At 43.7% G+C, this 13,811-nt stretch overlaps 1 protein-coding gene across 5 annotated transcripts in view; it reads left to right on the top strand.

The window, feature by feature from the left end:
- The window catches only part of LOC132391313 (prosaposin-like), a 122,222-nt gene that overhangs the window by 74,150 nt on the left and 34,261 nt on the right, over positions 1-13,811 (top strand). For all 5 annotated transcript variants that reach the window (XR_009511173.1, XR_009511168.1, XM_059964346.1 and 2 more), the window contains exons 4-6: positions 995-1,143; positions 4,277-4,357; positions 10,409-10,519. Coding sequence is in view for 3 of the 5 variants with exons in the window: in XM_059964346.1 (XP_059820329.1) it covers positions 995-1,143; positions 4,277-4,357; positions 10,409-10,519 (341 nt within the window). In the remaining 2 variants the exon portion in view is untranslated. The remainder of the gene's footprint in view (positions 1-994; positions 1,144-4,276; positions 4,358-10,408; positions 10,520-13,811) is intronic.

Raw genomic sequence — 13,811 nt, 5'->3', positions numbered from 1 at the left:
AACAGGTAGCTAGCCTCCTGACTCACCAAAATATCTCTGCACAGCCCAAGTCAGGAGTTTGATGGAATTCTTGCCTCTTTAATCCCAACAATATTCAGCCTATTTGTAGATTGCTGGGATTGTGCGTTAACAAGGAGTGAAGCTAAAGATCAGCAGATTCAGATTCTGAGGGATATGGGTGGGTGGCTAAATTGTTGAGATGGAAATCATGAAAGTATTGAATGCTGAGGTAAACATGGACCCAATATTTCCTCCTTCAGTTATAGTCTTATAAAAGGAACTAAAAATGGATCTAATTGTTGGATATTCCTGGGAAGAAAGTGGGGAAAAAAGGAACGATGGTGGAATTTGTGAATGAGAAGTGATAGGTATTATGACTTAATGGTTTCATTCAGTTCCACAATATTGGGGCAGCACAGTAGCATAGCAGTCATCATAATACTTTACAGTGCCAGCTGTAAGTTCAAGATTTGCTATCTGTAAGGAGTTTCGTGCATTCTCTCCACCGCACCACGGGTTTCCTTCAGTTTCCATTTCAAGTTAAGATTAGTAAATTATGAGCATGCTATGTTGGCACTGGAGATATGGCAACACTTGCAGCCTGCCTCCAGTCCAGTCTGAACACAAACAATGCATTTCACTGTATTTCCATTAAAGTGTGACATTCACACCATCAGGCTGGAGGTTATCCAAACAGATTGGGGTGTCGCTGCTGCGTCATAGGAGGAGACCCTGGCCTGATACATTGGAATGGGAAGTCAAATTGAACAAACTCAATGAGTGAGCCTCCACAACTCCAAACTCAAGAATTCCAAAAGTTCACCACACAGTAGTTTTTTTTTTCCTAACTTTCTAAATCCCCACAGTAGGATCACCAGTGCAAGTGAAATTTTTATAGTTGGATTTCTCCATTATTGCAGTTATACATTATAAAGATCAATGTTGCCCTGATAAAATCTGTAGCCTATCTAATACAAATCCCTCCACAATCCAGAACTTTTGTATGAACAGCGGGATATCATATCCTGTGATGCATGTGACAGCATTGCGCAACATCTCAGACAGGCTCAGAAGAGTGGTTCAGAAGTGAAGACACTGCTGGAGAAAGGTTGCAACTCCTTGTCTGGAACCCAACCTTCTCTGGTGAGTTAATGGGGATGTGAAAGTGTACGTTTGGACTCCAACAGCAATGATGCCAGAAATTCATCTTCACTCAGAATTTCACTAAAATAATTTGTTTTTAAAGGTGTCCAGCAAACGTTCAAACACCTCCAGATTCTGCCCTTCCAGGGTGACTGGTGGAGATGCTGGGTTTGGTTGATGCGTGTGCGACACTCATGTTAAGAGTGAGTCAGCACATTGAAATGTCTGGTTACATTTTCCCAAAATATATTTGTTCAGCAAGAAGTCATGGATGGAAGATCCATCCCAGCTTCTCCAAGGCTCTCACAAGCCAGTCTTCTGATGCTTTAGATATCAAGACAAAACTGATAACTCGGAAAGTAGAAAAGGCTTTCAAATTTGACAACGTCCCAGTGGTAGAACTGAAAGTCTGCTAACTTGAATAGCCGCATCTCTGGCCCCATTTCCATATTCAACTACTAAACTACTAATATGCACAATTGCCTAGGAAGTCCTTTTAATAAAAAGGCAAGAAAATCCAATCTAATCACTGCCTAGTAGGTTCACTCTGAGTTCTCCACAGAGTCTCAGAAGGAGAATTCAACAGCATTTTTCAGCAAACTGGACTCACCAACATTCAGATTGGGTTTCACAAGGACTTCACAAGCCAATACTGAGCTTGTCCAGAGAGCTGAATTCGAAACAATCTTCCATTGTAATGCCACAAGACATCGCAAAATGAGGTCATGCAGTCTGTTGGGTCTACTTTGACAATTTCCTGGCGTGACTGTGACTGGCAGGATGATCTCTCCTGGCTTGTGAATTGATGTAGTGGGGATTGGAAAAGCCAGCAAAGGAGTATCAGTAATTCCCAAACCTTCCCTGCGGTCTCCATACAGGAGCCTGCTGGTCAGAAGGATACTTGCTGCAGGATGGACAATGTTTAAATACATGTGGAACTGCCAAAGCTAATGAAGCAGTCTGTGCAGGAGATCTCCACAATCTATAAAATGCAATTCAGTTACGCACCCTGGCTACTCTGACAGTGCCACCCAAACCTGCATCTCCACTGACCTAGGCCAAGGTGCCTGAGAACGTCTGGCTTGGAAATACTGCCAGTCCTTCATTGTTAGTGTCTTTGAACACCCTGCCCAACTACATTGTGGGAGTACTGACCTAAAATAAAACCAGCCATGATCAAATAGACTTGATTGGCTGAATGACCTAATTCTGTTCTGGTCTTATGGTCTTGCCAGAGGAATGTTAGCACTTAAAAGAAGGGACAAGCAGTAAGTGTTAACCTTGCATCCACTCCCTGATTACAGAAAATATTTGTGCAACAGAGTGAAATGACTGTTAAAATTGAGAAGAAATCAAAAGTAGGTAGGAAGTCTCAAAGTGAAGTCTGGGCCCAGAGTGAATTGTTAGGCAGCATGTTCTAGGCCCTGAGCCTTTTGCTGCAGTGGTACCTGGGTCCTAATGTGAGGTATGATCTGCTGGCCCAGGTAAACTGGAAAGACAGGGTGTCAGAATTGGAGGGAGAGCCAATTTTGCTCATTCTTCTGTGATGTTCACTCCTCTCTCCATGGCGCTGAGGATATGAGACTGCCCTGGCTGCTGTGTTTCATGAAGATTTGTCCCGCTAATATGATGAACTGAGACTGAGGCTTTGGGCCTAGTCCGGGCTGCTCCAAGGATTTGGATCTAAGGACTCAACTTGATTCGAAATGTTCTTGCTCGCTCCTATTGTTTGCATGAATTGTTTTTTTTTCCTTTCTCTATGCATCGGGTGTTGGTCTTTTTTTTAATTGGGTTATTTCAGGTATTTTGCTTTGTGGCTGTTTGTAACCAGACAAATCTTGAGGTTGTATAATTTTTACATTCTTTGATAATAAATGTACTTTGAAACTTCTTTATAGGAAGGATGTGGACCTTTGGAGAGCGGAGAGGGTGCAGAAAGGATTTACCAGGATGATGCCTGGACCAGAGGAAATGTCATATGAGGATAGGTTGGGTGAGCTAGGGTTTTTCTCTTTGGAGTGAAGGAGGATGAGAGGTGACTTGCTAGAGGTGTGGAAGATGGTGAGAGGTACACATCAAGTGTATTGCAAGAGACTTTTTCCTAGGGTGTAAAAAGCTAATACAAGGAGGCATAATTTTAAGCAGATCAGAGGAAAATATAGGAGAGGTAACATCTATATTTTTTTACACAGAGAGTGGTGAGTGCATGGATTGCTCTGCCAGAAGTACTGGCAGTGGCAAGTACATTAGGGGCATTTAAGAAACTCAGGTAAGGAGCCATTTGGGATGTCAGAGCAGATGCGGGTTCGGAGATGCAGACCTGGCTGCAGAGCATTTTACTGCCTGCTACTCCAAGGCATCGAAGTTGGTGTGCAAAGGTGGCATGCGGTATAACGGTAGGAGATTGTCTCGGATATTTCACTCTCTATTGGGCAATGATAATGTAGGCTGCCACAGCCTTTTGCCCTTGTCTGGTGGTGTGACAGGCGACATGGGAGCTGTGCAGCCTCCATGTAGTGAGGACTAAGCCTCAATGATCAGGCTTGCCTGCTGCTGCTGGACCAGGTGAGAAGACGTGTGAGTGTTGTAGTGTGGCATCCGAGCTTGGCTGGGGACTGGCCTCTCCCGTTAGTGCCACTCTCCTGTGTTCGAGCAATGGAGTAACAGGCTGGACTCCGTGCGTTTGTGGACTGCTGGGAGACTGTACCATCTGAGTCTTGGGCTATCTATATTATCTTTAATGAATATGCTTTTTTGCTTGCTATTTTGTGTGTTTGCACCTTGGCCTCAGAGGAACATTGTCTCATTCAGCTGTATCTATGTTTGTTTGAATGATAACTAGAGATGATTTGATTTGATTTTGATTAGGAACTCTAGATAGGCACATGAATGATAAAAAAATGATTATGTAGGAGGTAAAGGTTAGATTGATCTTAGAGTAGGTTAAAAGATCGGCACAACAATGTGGGCTGAAGTGTTCTATGTAATACTTACCCATGCTCATCTGTAACTGTCTCATTTTGCTTTCTGGTAGTTGGTGTACACTGTACTGATGGTAAGAACAATGTACAGCAGAATTTGTTACTTCTACCTGGATGGAACTGATTTTCTTTGTTTGCTTTGGTCTTCTCAGTGTGAAAACTTCGTTCAATCTTACAAAAAAGAGCTTAGCAAATTGCTTCAAAAGTCCCAGGAGGAAAAGGACATTTGTCGGGTAAGTTTAAATGATATCCTTCAGGTATTCTTCACGTTTGCAAAGAGGGATATTTAGTAATTACTGTTCAGATATTTCTTTATGGAAATGTTTAGTTGAAATAATGACTGCTTGCATTCACCATTATGAATCGTGAGACTGGTAGGTGATAATATGGAGGGAGCACAGGGGTCTTTGCTGCATGACAAGTTATGTGAGCTGCTGATCCTGTCTGCTGTGGCTCACACTAATTTGGGCTGTTTAAAATATCGCAGATAGTTAATGTTATTATTCCACGAGGATGTATCCCCCTTATTTTACAAAATGCCTTTGGAATTACAAATGGGCATGATTGATCCATTTGGAAAGCTAAAAAATCTGCAGATACTGGATCTCTGCACAACTGCAAAACGTTAGAAAAGCTCAGCAGGAGGAGAGGTAATATCTGGGGTCAGTGACCTTTAATCAGAAATGGGTAACTATTGTGGCTGAAGTTGGAGAGAACAAAGAACTACTGTAATAGTGGGAGCCAAGTGAGTCATGCAAGTAGTTAATAGGCTGAATTTCATGAAGCGAGTCCACAGCCACGAAGACGGTCGCGGCTTATCCAGGAGCCCATTAGTTGCAGGCCACTGCCTCAGTTCGGCACAGAGATGAGTAAGCTTCAGAGAGCAGCGAGCTGAACACCAGCCCATAGGTTGCCTCCCGCCCCAACACCCTCACCATTTCAATTCAGCCCGGCGCTAAAATTGGCCAAACTTCAGTCTTTCCTCACTCTTGAATCGGGTCCCAGTCACTTCAGTACACTCTCAGGCCCAGAGCATGCTGCCTTAAGCTGGCCCATACCTGACCTTTTCAATTCTGCCTGGCACTTAAATCGGTTAGACCTCGGCTTGTTCCTCATTCTCGGGCCAAGGCCCTGCTGACTCAACTCTGCCTTGCCTATGTTCTGCTTTTTCAAATCAGCTCCAAGTCCGTCCAAGTATTGGCTCATTCCCTGCCTTTGGGCCTGGGTCCCCCTGTCTCAATTCAGCCCATACATGCCATGCTGCAACTGTCCAGCAGCTTCGAGAATTCAGTTCACACCTCAAAAATGCCCAGTTGTACAGGCAGTTCAAAAGCTCAGCTCTGAAACGTAAGTTATAAGCTATTGATTGCAGTGATCATTTGAGAAAAAGTGTAGTTAATAATATAGTTAATAGTGTAGTTAATAAAATGTAGTTAATAGTTGTGTTTGATGTCAGCAAATTGTTGCTGTACTTCACCAACGCCATCTTAAACTGGAACACGGCTACCTCAACTGCATCTCCTCCCATCTTGCTTCCCTCTGATGGCTCCATTCACCTGTTCTTAACCAAGGAAACTTACCCACCCGTGCTTCCATATCCACAGCTTCCTTCCCCTAGGGTCAACCACATCTGTTCCATTTCCTCCTTTTGTGCTTTTACACCCTCTCCCCTCCCCACACCAAAAATGGTTTCCCTGTCCACTTTGCAATGGTTTCCTGGTAATTTCCATTACCTCGGATGTCATGTTATCAAGAGACATCACCTTCCCATCCAGCATTCCAAAGGGATCATTCCTAACATAGTGGTTTATTCATCCACCTCCTGTCCTATTCACACCATTTTCCCTACAGCTATAGGAAAAGTAACCCCTATCCATCTACTTCCTTCCTCACCAAAGGCCCCAGACATTCCATCCACAAGGGAGTGATTCCCATTTCCTTCCCCCAGACTTTGCTCATTGGGTGCTCACATTGTGGTTTCCTGTATATTGAAGAAAGCAAAGATGAATTGGCTGACCACTTCAGAGAACACGTCTGAGACGTCTGTAAGGACATCCTGAATTTCTGGCTGATTATTGCTTTAATTCTCCATCCTGCTCCAACTCTGAACTCTCTGACTTTGCCTTCATTTCTCCAATGTAACCCAACATAATCTTGGGGAAAAGAACCTTATTTTCCCATAGCTGTGCTACAGTCATCAGGGCTGAATATTGAATTCAACAATTTCAGGTAGCCAGCCATTATAGTTTGTGTCAAGACTGGCCAGTTGTGATGAGGCTTCATCAAATATAACAATTAATTCAAATTTCAAAGTAAGTGTATTATCATTGTGCAAATGTTAGCATGTACTCGCAAACACGAGAAGGGCTGCAAATGCTAAAAATTCAAAGCAACACACACAAAGTGCTGGAGGAACTCAGCAGGTCAGGCAGCACCTATGGAAAAGAATAAAGAGTCGATGTTTACTCTTTTCCATAGATGCTGAATTCCTCCAGCATTTTGTGAGTATTACCTTGATTCATTTTCTGACAGGCATTTACAGAAAAAAAAAGACATAATCAAATTTTACAAAAAGCTATCCATAAACAAAGGCCAGCTATAAACCAATAAGTAAAAGAAGATAAACTGTGCAAATAAAATTATAAAGAGCCCTTGAAAGTTATAGAATCAGTTAGGAGCAGTAGAGAATTTCTCACATTGATTTCTGTGTTATGTCTAGATGGCCCATTATAGGAAGGATGTAGAAGCTTCAGAGAGGGTACAGAGATTTACCAAGACATTGCCCAGATTAGAGAGCAGGCCTTATGAGAATATGTTGAGCTAGCTAGGGATTTTCTCTTTGGAGAGGAGGATGAGAGGTGAAATGATAAGATGCATAGATTTAGTGGACAACCAGACTTTCCGAGGTGGTGGTGGGGGGGGTAGTTGGGAATAAGCTAATATAAAGGAATCAGAATCAGGTTTTTTACCAACAGCATGTGTCATGAAATTTGTTAACTTAGCAGCGGCTGTTCAATGCAATACATAATGTAGAAGAAGAAAAATAATAATAATACTTAATATAAAGTAAATCAATTACAGTATACATATATTGAATAGATTAAAAATTGTGCAAAAACAGAAATAGTATTTATTTTTAAAAGTAAGGTAGTGTTCATAGGTTCAATGTCCATTTAGGGATCGGATGGCAGAGGGGAAGAAGCTGTTCCTGAATCACTGAGTGTTTGCCTTCAGGCTTCTATCTCTCCTACCTGATAGTAACAGTGAGAAAAGGGCACGCCCTGGCTACTGGAAGACCTTAATAATGGACGCTGCCTTTCTGAGACACCGTTCCTTGAAGATGCCCTGGGTGCTTTGTAGGCTGGTACCCAAGATATAGCTGACTAAATTTACATCCCTCTGCAGCTTCTTTTGGTCCTGTGCTGTAGCGCCCCCCCCCACCCCACCCCCCATACCAGACAGTGATGCAGCCAGTCAGAATGTTCTCCACGGTACATCTGTAGAAGTTTTTGAGTGCATTTGTTGATGTACTAAATCTCTTCAGACTTCTAATGAAGTATAGTTGCTGTCTTACCTTCTTTATAACTGCATCGATATGTCGGGACCACGTTAGATCCTCAGGAATCTTGACACCCAAGAACTTGAAACTGCTCACTCTCTCCACTTCTGATCCCTCTATGAGGATTGGTCTGTGTTCCTTCACCTTACACTTCCTGAAGTCCACAATCGGCTCTTTTGTCTTACTGACGTTGAGTGCCAGGTTGTTGCTGTGATACCACTCCACTGGTTGGCATATCTCCATCCTGTACACCCTCTCGTCACCACCTGAGATTCTACCAACAATGGGTGTATTTATATTATTATATTATATTATTTATATAAATTCAGCAAATTTATAGATGGTATTTGAGCTATGCCTAGCCACACAGTCATGTGTATATAAAGAATAGAGCAGTGGGCTAAGCACACACCAGAGGCCCAGGTTCTGTAACTTCTCAATCAAGATTGTGGGAATGATGGTATTAAATGCTGAGCTGTAGTCAATGAACAGCACACTGACATAGGTAGTTGTGTTGTCCAGGTGGTCTAAAGCCGTGTGCAGAGCCATTGAGATTGCATCTGCCATTGACCTATTGTGGCAATAGGCAAGTTGCAGTGGGTCCAGGTCCTTGCTGAGGCAGGAGTTCAGTCCAGTCATAACCAACCTCTCAAAAGTATTTCATCACTGTATATGTGAGTGCTACTGGGTGATAGTCATTAAGGCCGCTCACATTATTCTTCTTAAGCACTGGTAAAATTGTTTCCTTTTGAAGCAAGTGGGAACTTCTGCCCAGAGCAGTGAGAGGTTTAACTTTAAGGTTTAAGGAGGAAAGTATAGGAGGTGAATTATTTTAACAATATTGAGTGCATGGAACACAATGCCTGGGGTTCTGCTAGAAGCAGATTCATTTGGGACATTTAAGATGGATGATGGAAAAATTGAATGCTGTATGGGGAAGGAATGGTTAGATTGATTTTGTCATAAGTAAAAGGGTCAGCACAACATGATAAGCCGAAGGACCTGTACTGTTTTAAGTTCCAATGTTCCAAATCTTATTGTCCCAGCACATACTTTTGTCTGCCATTCCCTTTATTTACCTCAGTTCACATCTACAAACAGGTGAGCGACAATCAACAAACTGTGTCCACGGTCATTCTGCTCTCTACCCTTTGTTCTCTCAATAGGTTCAATAGGTACATTTATGTCAGAGAAATGTATTCAATATACATCCTGAAATTCTTCTTCTTTGCGAACGTCCACGAAAACAGAGGAGTTCCTCAAAGAATGAATGACTGTTAAATATTAGAACCCCAAACGCCCCTGAGCCCAACACCAAGCACTCAAGCATGCAGCAAAGCATCAATAAAGACACAGACTTGCAGTACCCCAAAGACAACTCATTTTCCTGGTAATTTGATCTCTCTCTCTCTCCCTCTCTCCCTCGCCCTCTCCCTCTCTCCCCCTCTCCCCCCTCCCTCCCTCTGTCTCTCTCTCTACCCCTCCCTCTCCCCCTCCCTCTCCCCCTCCCTCTCTCTCCCCCTCCCTCTCTCTCTCTCCTTCTCCCTCTCTCTCTGTCCCTCTCTCCCTCTCCCCCCTCTCTCTCTCCCCCTCCCTCTCTCTCTCCCTCCATCTCTCTCTCTCTCTCCCCCCTCCCTCTCCCTCCCCCTCTCCCTCCTCCTCCTCTCCTCTCCTTCCTCTCTCTCTCTCTTCCCCCCCCCCCAATAAGGGAAAAAGACAGGCTCACCTTTCAGGCCATTTCCTTGAGATATTGAAAAGCAGCCAGTTTTAAGCCCTGAGAGCGGGACCCATTCCCACAGAGAACCAAAGTCAGAGAGTAACTCCGGGCCAGAGTCTTCAGAAGAACCTTGAAAAGGGAAAAGAGAGATATCAAAGATATAAATGTTTCTGAAGATGCAAACAGAGGAGTCGCCACTTAGCGCCATCTTGACTTCACTCCATTATTTTCCCAGTTGTTCTCTAATTAAATTACACTTGCTTCCAAACCTTTACTAGTTTCGGCAAAAAGTAATTTTAATCAACCTGAAGTGATAGTTTTGTTTATTTCTTCAGCTGCTGAATATTTCCAGCATGATCTTTTGGAGTTGTACAAACCCATAATGGTTCAAAATAATTTTAACTAGTGTAATGTTGCACATTTAGAACCATAGAATACTACAGCACAGTACAGGCCCTTCAGCCCTCCATGTTGTGCCAACCCATATAATCCTTTAAAAAAAGTACTAAACCCACACTACCCCATAACCCTCTAATTTTCTTTTATCCATGTGCCTGTCCAAGAGGCTCTTAAATACCCCTCACACAAGATGCTGGTGGAACTCAGCAGGCCAGGCAGCATCTATAAGGAGAAGCACTGTTGACGTTTCAGGCCGAGACCCTTCGTCAGGACTAGGGTCTCGGCCCGAAACGTCGACAGTGCTTCTTCTTATAGATGCTGTCTGGCCTGCTGTGTTCCACCAGAATTTTGTGTGTGTTGTTGTTTGAATTTCCAGCATCTGCAGATTCCCTGCTCTTTAAATACCCCTAATGTTTTAGCCTCCACCACCATCCCTGGCAAGTCATTCCAGGCACTCAGAACCCTCTGTGTAAAAAAAACTTATCCCTGAAGTCTCCCCTAAACTTCCCTCCCTTAATTTTGTACATATGCCCTCTGGTGTTTGCTATTGGTGCCCTGGGAAACAGGTACTGACTATCCACCCTATCTATGCCTCTGATTTACTGATAGGAACTGGACCTCTGTGTAAGGAAACAGACTAAACGACTGCTTGGAGAGAATGAATGTACTTGTGGACCAGCACAGTGGTGTAAGGACCGAAAAACAGCTGACAAGTGTCATGTAAGTAAACGTCATTTTTTGATGTGATACAGGAATAGTGTTAGCAGCCAGAAATAAAAAAGAAGACAGTGGGTGACAAACAGATCTGATTGTTTATTTTTCCTCCTGGAGTATTGCACTGAACCAACAAAACTGGGATCCGAGAGCCTGCCTTTCACACTGTGGTCGCATCCAACTTAAAGACCTTAATATAATTTATACCAATATCAGGGGGGCTGCACTAGAGCCACCATGACTACAACAGGAACAAGGTATTCTGCAACGGTTATTTAGTGATAAAGCACAGATTAGGCCCTTCCAGGCACCGGCCCCGCAACCCCACGATCCCAATTAACCCTAACCTAGTTACAGGACAATTTTTGAATGACCAATTAACCTACCTGCTATGTCTTTGGAATGTGGGAGGAAACCGGAGCAACTAGGGAAACCCCACATATTTCATGGGGAGGACATACAGAGACAGGACAGCTCTGGAAATGAACTTTGGAATGCATCGAGCTGTAATAGTGTCATGCTTACCACTATACTATCGTGACATCAGATAGATAATGTATTATTTACTCTTTTCCAATGAAGCCCAATGCAATCTCAGGGAACAGAACCTCATTCTTCCACAAGTGTGTTACAGCTATCAGGAACAAAGATCAAGGAACGACTGCGCAGGCGCATGGATGCCAGTGAGTTAGACCAGCAGGAACAGTTTTAAAATAAGACAGCTTTATAGAGCGGGAGACAGAGTAGAGGGAGTCAGAACAGGAGGGCTTTGGCATTAATGGGGCTTCAGCGATAACAGGTTGAGGCAAGGTAAGTTACTTGTGAAGAATAGGAATAGAAAGTATGTCTGTGAGGCCGGTGTTCTGTACTGGGATGTGTTCAGATGTGGGATGTCCGGGAGACTGCCAGCATCCTGGACGGCAAGACCTGTGCCAGGTGCGTCAAGCAGCAGCTCCTTAGGGACCGTGTTAGGGAACTGGAGATGCAGCTCCATGACCTTCGTCTGATCAGGGAAAGTGAGGAGGTAATTGGAGCTATGGGCAAGTAGTCACACCGGGGCCTTAGGAAACCGATAAGAGGGTAACAGTCAGGAGAGGGAAGGGCAAGAGTCATATACTAGAGAGTACCCCTGTGGCTGTCCCCCTTTACAATAAGTACTCCTGGACTTCCCACATCTGACCTGGGGGAAGCAGCAGTGGCTGAGACTCTGGCACAGAGTCTGGCCCTGAGGCTCAGAAAGGTAGGGAAAGGAAGATTATGGCAGAAGTGATAGGGGACTCTATAGTTAGGGGGTCAGTCAGGCAATTCTGTGGACGCAGGAAAGAAACACGGATGGTAGATTGCCTCCCAGGTGCCAAGGTCCAGGATGTTTCTGATCATGTCCACGATATCCTGAAGGTGAACAGCCAGAGATCGTGGTACATGTTGGTACCAACAACATAGGTAGGAAAAGGGAGGAGATCCTGAAAACAGACTACAGGGAGTTAGGAAGGAAGTTGAGAAGCAGGACCTCAAAGGTAGTAATTTTGGGATTATTGCCTGTGCCACGTGACAGTGAGTATAGGAATAGACTGAAGTGGAGGATAAATGCGTGGCTCAGGGATTGGAGAAGGGGGCAGGGATTCAGATTTTTTGATCATTGGAACCTCTTTTGGGGCAGGCGTGACCTGTACAGAAAGGACAGGTTGCACTTGAATCTGAGGGGGCTAATATCCTGGCAGGGAGGATTGCTTAAGCTATTGGGGAGAGTTTAAACTAGAATCGCTGGGGGGTGGGAACAGAACTGAAGAGATGGAGGAAGGGGTGGTTTGCTCACAAATAGAGAAAGCTTGTAGACAGTGTGAGAGGGAGGATAGGCAGGTGATAGAGAAGGGATTCGCTCAGACTGATGGTTTGAGATGTGTCTATTTTAATGCAAGGAGTATCATGGACAAAGCGGATGAGCTTAGAGCATGGATCAATACTTGGAGCTGTGATGTTGTGGCCATTACCGAGACTTGGATGGCTCAGGGGCAGGAATGGCTACTTAAGAGTTCAAGGCTTTAGATGTTTCAGAAAGGACAGGGAGGAAGGCAAAAGAGGTGAGGGCAGGGTATTGTTGATCAGAGATAGTGTTACGGTGGCAGAAAAGGAGGAAGTCATGGAGGGATTGTCTACAGAGTCTCTATGGGTGGAAGATAGGGACAGGAAGGGGTCAATATCTCCACTGGGTGTTTTTTTATAGACCACCCAATAGTAACAGGGACATCAAGGAGCAGATAGGGAGACAGATTTTGGAAAGATGCAATAATAACCAGGTTGTCATGGTAGGAGATTTTAATTTCCCCAATATTGATTGGCATTTCCCTAGAGCAAGGGGTTTAGATGGGGTGGAGTTTGTTAGGTGTGTTTAGGAAGGTTTTCTGACACAATATGTAGATAAGCCTACAAGAGGAGAGGTTGTACTTGATCTCCTTTACCATAGCATTGGAGAGGGACAGGAACAGACAGGTTTAATTGGAGTAAGGGAAAATATGAAGCTATTTGGCAGGAACTTGGAAACCTAAATTGGGAACAAATTTTCTCAGAGAAATGTACGGCAAAAATGTGGCAAATGTTCGGGGGATATTTGTGTGGTGTTCTGCATTGGTACATTCCAATGAGACTGGGAAAGGATGGTGAGGCACAGGAACCATGGTGTACAAAGGCTGCTGAAAATCTAGTCAAGAAGAAAAGAAAAGCTTATGAAAGGTTCAAGAAACTAGGTAATGATATGAATCTAGAAGATTATAAGGCTAGCAGGAAGGAGTTTAAGAATGGAATTAGGAGGGCCAGAAGGGGCCATGAGAAGGCCTTGGCAGACAGGATTAAGGAAAACCCCAAGGCATACTACAAGTATGTGAAGAGCAAGAGGATAAGTTGTGAGAAAATAGGCCCAATCAAGTGTGACATTGGAAAAGTGTGTATGGAGCCAGAGGAAATTGTGGAGGTACTTAATGAATATTTTGCTTCAGTATTCACTACAGAAAAGGATCTTGGTGATTGTAGGGATGACTTACAGTGGAATGAAAAGGTTGAGCTTATAGACATTAAGAAAAAGGATGTGCTGGAGCTTTTGGAAAGCATCAAGTTGGATAAGTCACTGTGATCCTTCCTTGGGTAGGGAAATTGAACCTGTATGTAATTCAAATGCAGTCTCACCAGGGATCTAAATAATTAGAGGAAGACATCTCTATACTTGTACTCTGACTTTTTTTTCGCTGTGGGCTAAAGTAACATTTATCTTAATTACTCGGTATGCCCTCACGTTAACTTCTTG

Source organism: Hypanus sabinus, chromosome 1 (genome assembly GCF_030144855.1).
Source record: "Hypanus sabinus isolate sHypSab1 chromosome 1, sHypSab1.hap1, whole genome shotgun sequence".
In the NCBI taxonomy this organism is placed as follows: Eukaryota; Metazoa; Chordata; class Chondrichthyes; order Myliobatiformes; family Dasyatidae; genus Hypanus; species Hypanus sabinus.
The sequence above is the reverse complement of the archived record's forward strand: the minus strand, read 5'-3'. Positions and strand labels throughout refer to the sequence as shown.